The 15,826-nt window shown below is 36.8% G+C and overlaps 1 protein-coding gene and 1 long non-coding RNA gene across 5 annotated transcripts in view; one reads left to right on the top strand and one right to left on the bottom strand.

Annotated features, from left to right (window-relative positions):
- The window catches only part of atp8b2 (ATPase phospholipid transporting 8B2), a 60,331-nt gene that overhangs the window by 21,848 nt on the left and 22,657 nt on the right, over positions 1-15,826 (bottom strand). For both annotated transcript variants that reach the window (XM_067448812.1, XM_067448811.1), the window contains exons 6-16: positions 9,778-9,850; positions 8,768-8,838; positions 8,574-8,653; positions 7,286-7,444; positions 5,912-6,000; positions 5,548-5,744; positions 3,915-4,123; positions 2,238-2,272; positions 1,970-2,138; positions 1,574-1,762; positions 397-512 (exon numbers count right to left, since the gene is read on the bottom strand). In XM_067448812.1, the coding sequence (XP_067304913.1) occupies positions 397-512; positions 1,574-1,762; positions 1,970-2,138; positions 2,238-2,272; positions 3,915-4,123; positions 5,548-5,744; positions 5,912-6,000; positions 7,286-7,444; positions 8,574-8,653; positions 8,768-8,838; positions 9,778-9,850 (1,387 nt within the window). The remainder of the gene's footprint in view (positions 1-396; positions 513-1,573; positions 1,763-1,969; positions 2,139-2,237; positions 2,273-3,914; positions 4,124-5,547; positions 5,745-5,911; positions 6,001-7,285; positions 7,445-8,573; positions 8,654-8,767; positions 8,839-9,777; positions 9,851-15,826) is intronic.
- Positions 11,846-15,556, top strand: LOC137083105 (uncharacterized). 3 transcript variants are annotated; one of them, XR_010906453.1, is made up of 8 exons: positions 11,846-11,931; positions 12,230-12,298; positions 12,646-12,694; positions 12,794-12,883; positions 12,998-13,060; positions 13,139-13,726; positions 13,837-13,932; positions 14,918-15,556. It is a non-coding gene; the product is annotated as an uncharacterized lncRNA (long non-coding RNA). The 3 variants fall into 3 exon arrangements; XR_010906454.1 differs by lacking the exons at positions 11,846-11,931; positions 12,230-12,298 and having other exon boundaries at positions 12,588-12,694; positions 13,139-13,453; positions 13,569-13,726; XR_010906452.1 differs by lacking the exons at positions 11,846-11,931; positions 12,230-12,298 and having other exon boundaries at positions 12,587-12,694.

Here is a 15,826-nt window from a genome sequence, read left to right as displayed (position 1 = left end):
TTTTAAAAGCACAGAATATATTAGATTTCTTAAAATAGAAAAGTCTTTGTCTTTGCTAAATAAAAGTATTTGTAAGAAATTTGTAAGAAAAAAAAAAATCTTACCGACCCCAGCCTTTTGAATAACAGTGTAATCAGTTGAATTGCTGTTTTATTTTTTGCTGTTTCAATTTATTGTAAATAACTAAAATCACAACAATAGCTCATTTAATGTTAATAGCAGTCAACTAAGACTTTCAATATTAAAACATCCACAAGAGGGCTCTGTTGTCTTAAACAGCAGAAGACAGTCGGCTTCTCCTTGAGAGTTATTTTAGGACTTGATATTGGATACAAACAGTCAAGGCAAGCTTACAAGAAAACATGAAATAAACAAATACGAAAATGCAACACTCACGTTGAGATGGTCTGAAGTGATATTCATTACTTCATGGTTGCTAGAATGAAGTCTCTCGAAAAGCACAGTGTCCGCCCCCTTACAATACAGACGGATACGGCCTTCTGGATTCCTCACTGAGACAAACACATACACATGTTGGTATAGGTGGTTTACGGGAACATTCCATAGGTGTAATGGTTTTTATACTGTACAAACCAAATATTCTATCTTACATTTTTTATAAAAAATTGTTTTGTATGTTTATTTTGTGTTTTGAATTACAAGGACACCATCATGTCCTCATAATGTAGGAGACCTGAAACCTGAATACACACCACAATATAAGGACTTTGCATCCTCATAATGTAGATCCAACCAGTGCATGCACGCACACACACATTTTAAATATTTATTCGAACATGATGCTTTTTTTTACTGTACAAACTATATTATATCACCTAAACCTACTCCTAAAAACCTATCCATCACCAAAAACGATTTATAAGCCGTTTACCTCACGGCGACCAAAAATGTCCAACAAGGACAAAGATTTTGTATATTGCCTATCTTTGAGGGGACATTTTGTCCCCATAGAGTATGGTATACCATATTTTGGCCAATGTTATGCTGAAACAAAATGGTTAACAAAATTGATTCAGAGAAAATTCTGCAGTGCATTCAATTAATCTCTCACGTCTCCATGTAAACAGTCCAAATGGACATAAATAACAACATGCAAGCAAAAATAAAATGCCTGCTACAATGTAAGCACCACTTACCCAACCATAAGGGCCATATTTCAGCATTATGAGAGTGTACAGGGCACGCACAACACTTTCTGTATTGAATTTAGCGCAAATGTTCCACTTATTTATGATGCTTGGCAGGGCAGTATTTATGCTGTATCCAGATTTCTCAGTCCTAAGGGAATTTTACTGGCCCTTTCATTCTTACACAGTACTAAACCATCTGGCATTACAGTCAAAACAATGTTTAAAAACTGTGTGTTTAAAAAAAGTGTGTATGTAAGTAGTTTGGGCTCAAAAGCTAGTAAAATCTGACAAAACTTCTCTTTTAAAATGCATGTGGCAGCTCTTTCATTTTTGCGATCCATTGCATACTATGCTTTTTACAGACGCAGTCAAATGAATTTTGTTAGGTAAAATGCAGGAATGAGAGTGTGTGCTTGTGTTACCTATGACAGACATTCTTTTGCGGATGTTATTGAAGTCCAGGATGGCGAGGAGCGTGTATCTGACCGCTTTGCCGAGCTCTTGTGTGGTGACTGTGCCGGGCGTACGAGAGCGGAAAACAAAGCCGAAGTTACGGGCAGCTGTTACTAATGCCCCCTCATCTGGAGATTGAGCCTTATACAGCAGCTCTCCTTTAGGAAGCCAAAGACAGAGAGAATAAACAAGGTGGACATCACGAAAGAGCACAGATAATGAGATATAATAATCATATTACAATCCAGAATTGCTCCATCCTAACAATGTTAAAGTTAACAGCTTCCTTATTTAAACTCTTCCACTGGATGAAATAACTGAGTAAGGCAGATAATCGTCCATTAAAGACTGTTCCAGATCCTCACCCTCGCTCTTTTCCTCACTCATGACGGTGTGGCAGAGAGACAAGACCCGGAAGAATTCATGCACCGCTGGTTCTCCCACCATCACTGCCTCTAGCAGAGACTGGTCGTAGAAACAGAAGCCCCGGTCTGCCAAGGGGTTCCAAGCATTGAAGTCCAGAGGCTGGACCCTCTGAGAAAAACAGACTATGTTAGCTCTTTGTGTGCAGCAATATTTTAAGAATGACAGCATCTTCTTTAATTCCACTAAGTGAATCTGGATTGCACCGACCTTTTGCGGAGTACCCAGAATATTCATCACCTCACCTGTGAAACAAGAGACAGACTGAAATGAGATTTGTAACTCAAATCTAATACAACACAACATATCTGTGTTTGTGGCTACTGTCAGGGATATCCGAGTTCTGGTTTGTTTCGTCACGTGTAATCATGCCTGCGTTAGACTTGTATTGGTTTCACACGTGCTTTGGTTTTCAATGTTTTGAGGTGGTTCCCATGGTGATTAAGTTTCGTTCTATGCACATGCACCTAATTTCACTCTTTAGTTTGCTTGTGTATATTAAGCTCTAAGTTTCTTCACTTCCTTGTCTGATCTCGCTTATATTTGATGTTGATTTGAGTTTTTTTGTCTTCATTTTTATTAATATTATTTTGTATTATTTATTGGTAATTGTTTATTGTACATTTTTATAATTAAAATAATTTTATTTATTATAAAACAACTTTGATTATTATTATTATTATTATTAGCAGTAGTCTATTTATTTTGTTTATTTAAATGTTTATAACCATTAAATTACATTATCATACAAATCCGCAACCCTGTTACTTGCAACATTGCTAAACCATCTTAGCACAGGTTTTATTTGAGCGAGTAAAGGTGCACTATGTAGTATTTTTGCAGTAAAATATCCAAAAACCACTAGGCCAGTGTTCTATATATTTTTTTTCAGTTGAGTACTTACAATATCCCAAATGTTTACAACTATTTGTAAATTGTGAGAAAATTGCTATTTTAACCAAGGAGCCAGGAGTCGCCTGTCAATTTCATCATATTTGCGTTACCCTCGGTTTTCCGCTTTTATTTGGCAGAAGCACTTTATTCTTAGCAGTGTGAACAAGTGTCACAGCAGCTGCTGAGTGAACACACAGAGTAACGTCATAACATTTTCAAAACACTCAAATGTATCTAATATGATAAACAGAGCCTCCTACTCACGACCGGAAAAGCAGAAATAGCGCCGGCGCCCAGCGACTGTGTCCAGTCCCGTCATAATAAAAACCCGCTGCTCACAAGGCGTGTTTGTGTAACAATCGCCCCAGTGGCCTTGTTCAGCTCCACAACACTCGGTCCTGCTCTGCTTTATACAACAGTAACGTTAATAACCGAATCCATTAACATGATTTCTGCCCGAGTCCTATATTCCACAAGCTGCGTGGTGAAGACCACATGTCCAAATATCCTGCGCTCAAACTTGGCGCCATCAAACTACGCCTTTGTTTTGAATAGGTGCCCTCTAGCGGACGGAAAAGTTGCATAGTGCACCTTTAATTTATTATTAGTTATTAATTAATTATTTATATTTAAATTTTCCATAATACATTTGTATTATTAGTGTTGTTGTTGATTTATTTTTAATAATTATTATTTTTTTATTTTTTTATTACCAGAGTTTTGTAAAAAGATTGCAATGAGTGAATGAACGAACGAATAGACAGTAGAAATTAAAATAAGTTTTAAACCTCCTGATGATTAAGATTATTTATTTGTGGTTTAACCATTCACTTATTTGGGACGCAGCTCTGTTAATTTAAGGTAAAGTATAGTCAGCTGGTCATTATCACAATATAAACCCATTGAAGATGATGCAAGACTGATACATTGATAGTGACCAGCTGCTTGCACATTATACCTCTGATAAAACTGACAGCATTGCGTGTTCCTCACCATATGCATGACCGTTAATGGAGCACTTGTTGAAGGTCATGATGTTCTGGGTGAGGGTTCCTGTCTTGTCACTGAAGATGTACTCCACCTGTCCCAGCTCTTCATTTAGTGTGGTGGTCCGGGCCTCTGCTGCTGTGTTACTACGGCTGCAGAACATCCGCCGGTCCCAATTAATGAAGTAACTGTGACCCAGACGAATCACCTCCACACTAAGAGATTCAAACAGATGGAAAGAGAAAAAGATGAAGAGTTATCACAATGCAAATGAGATGCTGCTTCCTGTAGAAACATTCAAAATGACTGCAGACCTCCGACACAATGCAAACTCACAACAAACATAAAAGACACAAAAATTCACACAGATTTCCTGTTTAATAGACATAGGTTATTTAGTGTGCAGCTGAGACAGACAATAGCACAACCGTCTGCCAGACCATTAAAAGCAAGATTAGTCATATTAAATTTATAGAGACTTTACAAATCTTTCATTAAAAAAATGCACAAACAGACTATGGTGTGCTGTGCCATGGTGCTGCTCAGTTTTTCCTGTGCGAGTCTGCACCAGTCAGAGGTGGGTTACATTCACTGGACCACACAGCAGAGTTAGCGCTCATTCAGAGAGCTGGTTCAGAAGGGTTCGGATCAGGACTTTAGTGGTGTTATATGGACTATGTTATACGGGAGACTGTTGTTATGTCAGAGAGAGAAAAAAGGGGCAGTCTATAGGGTCTATCTCTTACCTGTTAAGGAAAGTCTGAGGAAACATGAAAACAACAAAAAGAATTCTAAATAAAATAAACAGAATGCATAAAGCATGTATTAGGCATAGAATGATCTGATGCTAATACAAAAAAGTCTAGAGAAATAGATTTAGTAGGCCTTTTCACAAACATGATACACTTTGCTGTCTTTTAAAACGCAAGAGCAATAGATAAAGTATCATCTAACATAAAAATAACCTAGCATGAAAAATAGTCCTAAACTCCCCCCATAAAATTCAGTTTTTGGCGCGCCACAGAGGTCTTGACCTACTACTAGACAACATACAAAAACGAAAATCATAAAACTCAAGTTGTTTTAGTGTTATTTATATAGTTTTTATTAATGTTTTGAATATTCCTTTATGTGATATTTTTATTAATGTATTACTGTTAAGGTTTCATTTATTTTTATTTCAGTGTTTGTTTTTCAATTTTAATGCTTCAACTTATTTTAGTTTGTTGCCACATATTTTGGCAAAATAGGACCAATTTATATTTTATTTCAGATTTATTTCAGTTAACAAAATTGTTTCTAATAGTTTTAGTTACCGCTAATCCTGATACAACAACAAATAACTGGTAAAAATTTTTTTTATGAACTCATTTGAATTATTAAAAATGTAATGCTTAGCTCTTTTAATCACTAAAATAATGACAAAAATCATACAAATGTTACAAACATTGTTGAACTCATATAAAATAAAAAGCATAAAACAGCTTTAATAAATGTAAGGCTTAATCACTGCCTTTCACTGACCATTTTGCTTTAAAAAAAAGTGTTTCAGGCCATTTCCATAATTCAAATTCCAGGTTATTCACACATTTTTCCCTGCATAACATCCTTCATCTCAACACATCTTGCTCTCTCTCACCTGACATATAGAGAGATGGGCACAACTGTGTTGAGGATGATGACATAGGACCAGAAGGACAGGAAGGCAGAGAACAGGAAGTTGTCCACTGGAGGGTCCCAGGGTAGAAAACTTTGGAACAGAGCACCCACTTCTTTTTCCCAAATGGCATTTCCTATGGCCAATATCACTCCCATACACACCAGGAACCCAAAAATCTGAGGAAGTGGGAAATTACATACACGAAAACTGGATTAGTTTTGAGTTGTGTGCCTACTTATTTACAATTAAACATTAAGTTTGTAGAGTATATGCTGTCTATAAAATGTTGGTACTCAAATTTTAACAAATTCAGAAGAGTGTGTGTTGGTAAACAGTTTCTCACCCAAAGAACCAATGTATTCATCAATCTGTCTATACTGGTCCGCTTGAACTTAGTCCTTCCGCTGTTCTGCATCAGCTTGGTGTCAGGACCTGAGATGCACCATTAAGACAAAAATAAAAATGATGTCATTAATTACGCACCCTCATGCCGTTCCAGACCTTTGTTCATCTTCGAACACAAATTAAAATATTTTTGATTAAATCCGATGGCTCAGCAAGGCCTCCATTGATGGCAGCAATGTCATTTCCTCTCTCAAGACCCATAAGAGACCAGCCTGACATGGTCATATGCAATTCTAGTCAGAATATGAGTCTGAAACTGCTCCATTGGGCTGTGATTATGGGGCGTGTTTCAACCGAACCAGGAAAGACCTCAATTGGATAGACCTACAACCAATCAGAGCAAGGAAGCGACGCATTACGCTAGTTACGCTATGTCAACAGAGCTCAACTGCACTGTGCCAAGTCCACGTTTTGTCCACGGTTGTTTTCTATGTCCGTGGGTTGAAGCGACTATTATGTTATATATAGACCAATGAGTGTGAATTTTAGCAGGCAATCTTGCCAAAATAACACACATTTTACCCCCCAAACACCATTTTTGCCCTGATTATTTCATTGGTCTGAACAGTTTCTGTTCGGGGATAATTACTCCTCTATGGATCGAGGCCAGACCGAACCGCCCGACCTAAAAATGTTGTAGGCAGAGCTAAGTTTGGCTGGCATCCAGGCTAATAAAAGACACTAAAAACGTCGTTAAAAAGTCCATCTCACTACAGTGGCTCTACAATAATTTTATGAAGTGACGAGAAGCGTTTTTGTGTGCAAAAAAACAACACCATAATAACGACTTATATAGTGATGGGCCGATTTCAAAACACTGCTTCCTGAAGCTTCATAGGGTTATGAATCAGCAGTTCAGATCGCCAAAGTCACGTAATTTCAGCAGATTGACGGTTTGACGCGCGATCAGAACCATGACGCTCCGAAGCTTCACGAAGCAGTGTTTTAAAATCACTATAGAAGCCGTTATATAGGGGGGGTTTTGCCCACAAAAACGATTCTTGTCGCTTCACAAAATTATTGTAGAGCCACTGTAGTGAGATTGACTTTTAACGACGTCTTTAGTGCCTTTAATCGGTCTTGAGAGGAAATGATATTGGTGTAAATGAAGGCCTTTCTGAGCCATCGGATTTCAACAAAAATATCTTAATTTGTATTCCGAAGATAAACAGAGGTCTTACAGGTCTGGAATGGCATGAGGCTGAGTAATTAATGACAGAATTTTCATTTTTGGGTGAACTAACCCTTTTAAATGAAAACTAGATCACACACACATTCACACAGACAGACAGACACACACACACACACCGACCTGCGAATATAACGAGGCCATAGCAGCTCTCTGTGTTGCGCAGTACGCAGCCTCGGAGCAGCATGTTCTGGTTGCTGAGAGGGTATTTACAGTCTTTCCAATATAGAGTCCCACAGAAACGGTCGAGCTTGTTGTTGGGAGGCTCACACACCACTTCTCCTGCAGATACACACAGCATGAGAGAGATAAGAAGAAAAATGAGGTCACACATAAGGTCCACATTGAAACTGTACCATTTTATGTAATATGTGTCATGACCAACTGTTCAGCATCCTGGGCCTTAGTACAATTTTGAGCTTTAATTTTTTTTGTTCTTTAAAAACAGGAAGCGTGGGTGGTCTGTGCTGACACACACTTGATGGTGTGAGTGTGAGTGTGTGTGGCAGAAAACTGTGATGGTTGTTAAAGAAATGTTACTGAGAATCTGTCCATCTCACACTTCACACTTTGATCTTTTCTCTCTTGCTCTTTTCCAGTACACTAACTCACAGCGAGGGAAAACCGTTGTGTCACTTTAGCATTTTTAGCGCTTTTTTCCATGGTAGCAGCTCATTGAATGATGGTGCAGTGGTTCACAGTCCAATTTTGTCCAATCACTGCAGTCTGCTGCTTGTCTGACTATCACCGGATTAAGCTCAATTTAAGATTGAACTTTGGTCTGGAGAGTCTGCTCTGTATATTCTACTGCACAAGAGGAGTGATAAATGAGTATTATTTGAAAGACTCTGTATGCAAATGGATAGTCCTTCAACCAATCAGACCACAAGAGGCATGATCAACAGCCAACAACCTATACAAGTGTAATGTGTAAAGTGTAAAAGTGTAATGGAAGCAGTAGAAATGAATGTACAGGTTTCCAGACTGAGTTGCAGGGCGAAATCAAATCGCCTGCAGATCAGGCTGGGTTACCCAGTCTAGCCTGCTGCATCTGTCACAATCAAGCTTGAACCATTAAGCGCAAAGTTCATTTGGATGAGTTTGTGCTGTTACCTAATTTACATAATTCCTTTAGTAAATCTGTGCTAAAACAACACAGGCAGTACATGCAAATAAACAGAACTATCAGTGAGTGCAGTTCATACTGGAATAACCCTTTTGAAAATATGCAAATTCCTTTTATTGCCTTTCTATTCTTGTTCCAAGTACATATCTGAAACTTACTGTACAGACATATTATCTAATTTATCAGTTCACTATATTGCTCATCTCTCTTTTTCTTACTAATTCTTTCACATTTCCACTCTCACAAACTTTCACATCTAGCCAGAGCGCATACCAAATGACATACCATCAAACTGGGCCAGGTTATTAGGATCTCCTAGCTCTGAGGTAACAGACAGAGACTGGCGCACCTTCATGTTTGTCTCGCTGTGGCAAGATAAATTAAAAGATTAACAAAGACATTTTTTTTTGTCCAGCCACACTGGAAATATGAAATCATGAAATCAACAGGACAAATTCAAGAAATAAACGCAAGATTACCCATCCAGTTCTGCAGTTTCAATGTAACAGAGGCCATGTGGTTCACTGCTAGACAACAGGAGCAGGTCAGCCTGAAACACATATACAGTATACTGTAGGGTTATTATAGTTAAATAAAACTATTAAAACATTTTTGTTCAATGAAATAAAGCTGAAATTAAAGAAAATATTAGATTTAAAATAAAATAGATTATTCAATTTAGTAGCCAAGGCAACATTTCTAATTAATTTAGTTGAAGCACTAAAATTACTAACTGATTTTTTTTTAATATATATTATAAATAAACAATATTATATAAATTATAATATTTATAATAAAAAAATATTTATAATATAAATTATATAATAAAAATAATAAAAAGTTTATTTATAATATATATATATATATATATTTTTTTTTTTTTCAGTTAGTAATTTTAGTTCTTCAACTAAATTAATTAGAAATGTTGCCTTGGCTACTAAATTGAATGAATCATATATTTTTAGCAAATTATTCAATTTAATAAATCTTTTTAATGTCAAGCAAGTCCCATAAGTAACAGTCGTGTGCCCAGTCTATTCTCTGCTCTATGCGTCGACCTAAAATGTACACTTTTAACAATGTTGAAGTAGCCTATTAAAATCATTCAGATATTGCGTGCCGTTGTGATATGCATATTGCGATATATGCATTTGCGATATTTCAGTAATTTCGATATATTGCACAGCCCTACCTACAATAGTATATAAATAATACTAAAATAACACTGGCATGCAGGGAGATCAAAACTGCAATTAGCATATTAACAAGAGATCCAAACTGCTGGCTATCCTCGGGAGACAGAGTTACATAACCAGCAGCATAATCAGCGAATCAGGCCTTGGCTACTGGATCAATATTGCAGTATTCAAGAGCAAGTGCATCAGACAATGTAAGTTTTCGTCTGGGACTGCTGAGCTAGTAAAGTGTCTTTTTATTTTAATGAACCATGTTTAATTATTGTCATGAAGGACTATGGAGGTAAACTCACTGCCACAAACTGATTGTTCTCCAGTTTGATGATGTCACCCACTCTGACATTCAACCATTTCTCCTTCTGAAGACTGAAAAAGTGAAAAAAGTGCTTTGTGATAAAATGCTATATAACTATTATCTATTATATATATATATATATATATATATATATATATATATATATATATATATATATATATATATATATATATATATATATATATATATATATATATATATATATATATATATACACGTATGTATATACTTTATATACATACACACACAGACCAATCAGGCATAGCATTATGACCACTGACAGGAGAAGTGAATAACACTGATTATCTCTTCATCACAGCACCTGTTAGTGGGTGGAATATATTAGGTAGCAAGTGAACAATTTGTCCTTAAAGGTGAGGAAGGTGTTAGCAGTAGGAAAAATCTGCAAGCATAAGGATTTGAGCGAGTTTGACAAAGACCAGATTGTGATGGGTAGATGACTGTGTCAGAGCATCTCCAAAACTGCATCTCAGGGAACAGGGTGTTCCCGGTCTGCTGTGGTCAGTATCGATCTAAAGAGGTCAAGGAAGGAACAGTTGTGAACTGGCAACAGGGTCATGGGCATCACAGTTTGTTGCATTTGGGGCTGCATAGCCGCAGACCAGTCAGGGTGGCCAGAGGATCAGAACTGGACCACAGAGCAATGGAAGAAGGTGGCCTGGTCTGATGAAGCATGTTTTCTTTTAAATCATGTGGATGGCCGGGCTTGGTAGCATTACTTACCTGTGGAACACATGGCATCCAAATACAATATGGGAAGAAGACAAGCCGGCAGAGTAGTGTGATGATTTGGGCAATATTCTACTGGGAAACCTTGGATCCTGCCATCCATGTGGATGTAACTTTGCCACAAAGCAAAAATGGTTCAGGAATGGTCTGAGGAGCACAACAATGAGGTCGAGGGGTATCAATCCAATAAAGCATCAGTGGGATGTGCTGAAAAAAACAAGTCTGATCCCCACCGTGCAACTTACAGGACTTACAGCAAGAAGTCCTCGCTGCAGCCTGTAGCACGGTGACGTACTGGATCAGATCCAACACGTACTGGACGCGCATGCGCGGTGGTTTCATTCGCAATTCATGCATGCGCAGTAGAGTTTGAATGCACAGTTGAGAGTTTGCTGGATAAATACTCAAACCCCTCACGCAAAAATAATAATTAATAACATGCTCACATCAGGACACACGTTTTGCCTTTTCCCTTGAATGTGTAGGCTACTGGTATTTTAAAGTTCTTTACAGATCGTGTTGCATTGTACCTCGAGGATTAACATTACAGAGACAATTACTTGACTCATTTTTCCTTACATTCAACAGCCAATATGACCAGAATATATTAAAATTTTAACTGTTTAACTGTTAAAATTTTAACTCTTTCATTGTTCCTGGTTGGTGGAACGATCTTCCGTCCTCCATACGCACGACAGAATCACTCGCTTGATTCAAAAGAAAGGTAAAAAGTCATCTCTTCCATGAGCACTTAATCTTACATTTAACAAAAAAATAAAAATAAAAAAACCCTCTTTCCTCCTCTATTTCTCCTTTCTTCTTCCCTTTTCTGGTTTTTGCTACTCTGAGCGGTATACAAATCTTGGTATTTGGGGCACTTTTTGTGTTTCTTTGCCTCTTCTTGACGGATCGCTTCCTGTTCTCCTGAGTTGTAAGTCGCTTTGGATAAAAGCGTCTGCTAAATGCATAAATGTAAATGTAACTGAAATTAGGATCATTTAAGCATCACATTTACGAAAAGATGATTTATTCACCTACACTGTAAAAAATGAAATTGCCATTTGTCCAGTAAACAGTGCTTTTTGAATCCCATATATTAAGAATTGTTAATAACTGTGACTCTACATAAAAATACATGTTAGCTCAACAAAATTCTCCAAAATGTCACGCTACATATTAAACAAAGTTTTCTGGACAAACATTTTTGTGTTGAGCAGAAAACCTACGATCTGAATAGTTTGCGCATGCGTGATGAGCCAGAAAATCGCGCCGAAATGCACGGGGTTTCCTTCTCCATTTTGCACGGGTAGCTCCTGGCTTGTTTTGAAGTTCGCTCATCCTCCTGCCTTTTCAAGGATCTAATATTGCCATACTTCAGTTGGTAAGTATTAATATTACTCTTCATTTCATGCATGCAATGAATTGCATATTCTCAAGCGGACAGTGTTATTGTTAGACATACGATTGGTTGTGTATTGTTAAAAGGCGTGTGGCCTAACATTTTTAATGTTTGTCACTGCTCAGATAAAGATCAGCTCATTAAAGTTCTTAATACAATAACGTTTCAATACAATAGCCAAGATAAAAAAAACTGAAATTAGCGAGTAATATGTTTGTTTAGCACGAGTATTCAAGTCCTTTATTGTTAGTTGAGGTTTTCTTTTCTTATTTGTCTCTAGGGGGCGCTGATAAACTGATATATCTGCGTTGAACCGCGTTTATGAGAGAGGAAGACAGCGGAGAGTGAGGTAAGAACGTGTTATGTGTTAATGTTTAATTTGTAAGCTGCGCACACAATGTATGGATATATAAACTATTATGTAATGTTAAATGTATTTTAGCCGTTTCAATGTGCATTTTCGTCGTTACAAATCACACGCAGATGTATGTTTATGAGTGTGTTTAGAACGAAATATTTATTTATTTTTTAAACATTGAGAGCTATACATCATATGATTTTAAATATGGGGACAAAGAAAAAAAGTGTAGAATAAGACTATGCATAGCATTTTTTTGTTTATTTTATAATAATTTTAAATAATATACGGTTGTGATGTTTACAATAGGTTCGAACTGATAATTTTCTATTTTCCAGAATGATCCAAATTGGATGTTGTTAGCATATTGTTGGATGCAACACTGAGGTATGCTGTATAAAGAAAGTTTCCACATTTGCACACTGTCTCACTGTCCACATATGTTTGTCTGCATGGAACTCAATTCTAAGAACATCCTTTATGCAGGACACTGCAATGGACAGCCTGAGTTCTTCAAGATAGCATGTTGCTCTGCTCTGCCAAAGTGTCCTTTATATCAAAACGACTCTCCACCTGGTAAATAGTGCATTTAAGATCTTGAACAAACAAACTTGTTGAAAGCATCTATGCTGACATGTTTGTCTTTTATACTGGTGACTTAACTGATTATCACCCTTTGATTCCATACAGTTTTGGAGAGCCTGTGTTTGTAACCCTGAGGACATATCTGCAGCACTGAATGCATATTTAATGGTATGTGGCAACTTTGTTTTTTAACTTATTTTTAATTTATTAATTAAATAATTGAAATTGATTCTTTTTGATAAACAGCCTTTTCTACTGTGAGTTGTCATATCCTCCACTGAAGCCCGGCGAGTCAGGCTTCCGGAAGTGCCTGAATCTGTGGACTCTCTCAACAATATACTTCAAGTGAAGCTACTAAAAGGACAGTTTTTTTTCCCCCTGCAATTTGAGGACTTTGCAACCTGTCGGAGATCTCAGAACTGCCCAATGAAAGAGCAGTCTTGCATATTCAGTGGTCCAACTCCTGTGGTCACTTGATGAAACCAACAGCCTACCATCTCATCGTTTGGTACTAATAGTCTCAACACTTCTGAAGGGTCCTCCCACATTCTCTGTACAAAGGTATTATTTACAAACTGCTTAGAAATTGGCCTTTAACATTCCCCATACCAATTCTCTCATTTGATTTGAATTGTATTATTTATTGCATTAATACAAATTAATTGTTTATGAACAGGTTTTTGAGGAGTTTTTCAGAATCATCAAAAAAGACCTTCTGGGAGACTTCATGGCAGCCATTGGCATGTACACACCAAAGCTCCTGAAACTTTACAGAGACAGAAAAGAGCTTTCGGACAGGACATGGATGCACTCCTAGAAATACTTCATGACAGGGTAAGTTCAATTTCAATGTTTTGATAGCTTGATCTGTGTTACTTTGGCTGATGATGAATAACATTTTTATACCTAAGCTATTTGGTTGTTTCTTTTGTATGTTTTTCTAGACAACAGACATAGATGATCACAGGAGGACTCCTGCTCTACAAGGCCTGCCTGTATTTCTTTGCGAGAACCCAGCCGAGCTATTCAAGAAGTGTAATGTACGTATCAGTCTTCAAAAGGCTTAAAGGGTTATTCCAAACATGTAAAGTCTGTCATAAATTACTTTTCCTCTTGTCATTCCAAACCTGTAAGACTGTCATTCATTTTCAGAACACCAATGAAGATATTTGAAATGAAACCTGAGAGATTTCTGTCCCTCTATTGACAGTCTATGCAACTGTAACTTTTCAAGCCCCAAAAGGTAGTAAAAACATTGAAGTAGAGTAGACCATGTGACTCCAGGTGTTTAACCTCAGTTTTGTGAAGTGACATGAATAAGAGAAAAAAAAAGTAATTTTTTTTACATGCAGAGCAATTGCATCGCTAATCAAATTGAGGTTACGCCTCTGGAGTCAAATGGATTATTTTTATGTCTTTAATACCTTTCTGGGCCTTAAAAGTGGTTGTTGTATTGGCTGTCAATGGAGGGACAGAAATCATTCAGATTTCATAAAAAATATCTTAATTGCTGTTTTCAAGATAAAGGAAAGTCTTACGGTTTGGATCGAACTAAAGGTGAGTAAATAATGACAGAATTTAATTTTTTGGGTGAATTAACCATTTAAAGCAGGGATGTCCAAACCTGCTCTTCTATGGCTCCAACCTACCTGGAAGTTTCTAGTAATCTTGTAAACCTTGATTATCTGGTTCAGATACGTGTAGTTGGAGTTAAAGCTAAACTCATCAGCACAGTGACCCATAGAACAGGATTGGACACCCCTAGTTTAAACTCTCTCTCTTTGGTGTTTTCTGCTTATTTACTTGGTCATGCCATTCTTTGTGTTATCTGTCATATTATAATGTCCACTTCTGAATAAGGATTTCACATTATAAAACTATTTACCAATACAAAGTTTACAATTAGTGCATACAATTTATGTATTGCCAACCCCTCATCCCCACCCCCATCTTAATTAATTTTTTACAAAATTAACTAATTCAATTCTAAACTAAAATATATTTCTTATTGTGTTTGTGTCACAGGAAACAAAAGCGGCCCCTGTTGACATTTTCTATGTGCTGGACGATAACACCCAAACCACATCACCATTTATCAAGACTTTTGCTGTTGTACTGGAGGGGGTTGTTCTGGAAGAAGTTTTCCTATCCTAAGATGATCCTAAGACTGGTAACAAAATGGTTGTGCGTGAGGCAGAGTTGGACCAGTGTTTCCAGTTCTTTTAATGTTTTAAAAAAAAGTTTCATTTGAGACATTCAAAATAAAAAACAAGCATTGTTTTGTACGGACTGTTTAAATGGACAGTTTTACTCAAAAGACACTGTATGAAAACTGTGCATTGCAGTGTTGTGGATACGTTTTTTTTTTTATGTTTTTAATTACAGATTGCAAGCTCTTTTACAATGAAACACTGCACTCATATTGATAAGCCATAAAATAGTGAAACTGTTTAGAGTGTAAAAAAAAAAAACAGCATTTGTGTGAATATTTATTATTTATGGATCTGGCATTGAGTGACCTGTTTGTCTTTGCTTTGTCCTAAAGATATTTTAAGCAAATTTGTACAAGTGTTAATTAAAGGGTAAGTTTGGCCAAAAATGAAAACCAAAAAGTCATTTACTCAACCTAGGTTGTTCCTGACTTGAATGTGTCTGTATTCTGTTGAACACAAAGGAAGATATTTAGAAGAATGTTGGTAACCAAACAGTTAACAGTAGCCATTGACTTTACTCTACATAGTATTTTTCCCCCCTACTATGTAAGCCAATGGGTGCCGTCAACTGTCTGGTTACCAACATTCTTCAAAATATCTTCCTTTGTGTTCAACAGAATACAGACACTTGCAAGTTTGGAACGACCTGCGTGTGGGTAAATGACAATTTTTTTCAATTTTGGGTGAACTATTCCTTTAGGAATTATAATTTCCTGTAGCT

The sequence above is a fragment of the Pseudorasbora parva genome, chromosome 7, assembly GCF_024679245.1.
Source record: "Pseudorasbora parva isolate DD20220531a chromosome 7, ASM2467924v1, whole genome shotgun sequence".
Lineage (NCBI taxonomy): Eukaryota > Metazoa > Chordata > Actinopteri > Cypriniformes > Gobionidae > Pseudorasbora > Pseudorasbora parva.
Note: the sequence above shows the minus strand (reverse complement) of the source record. Positions and strands in the feature narration are given on the sequence as shown.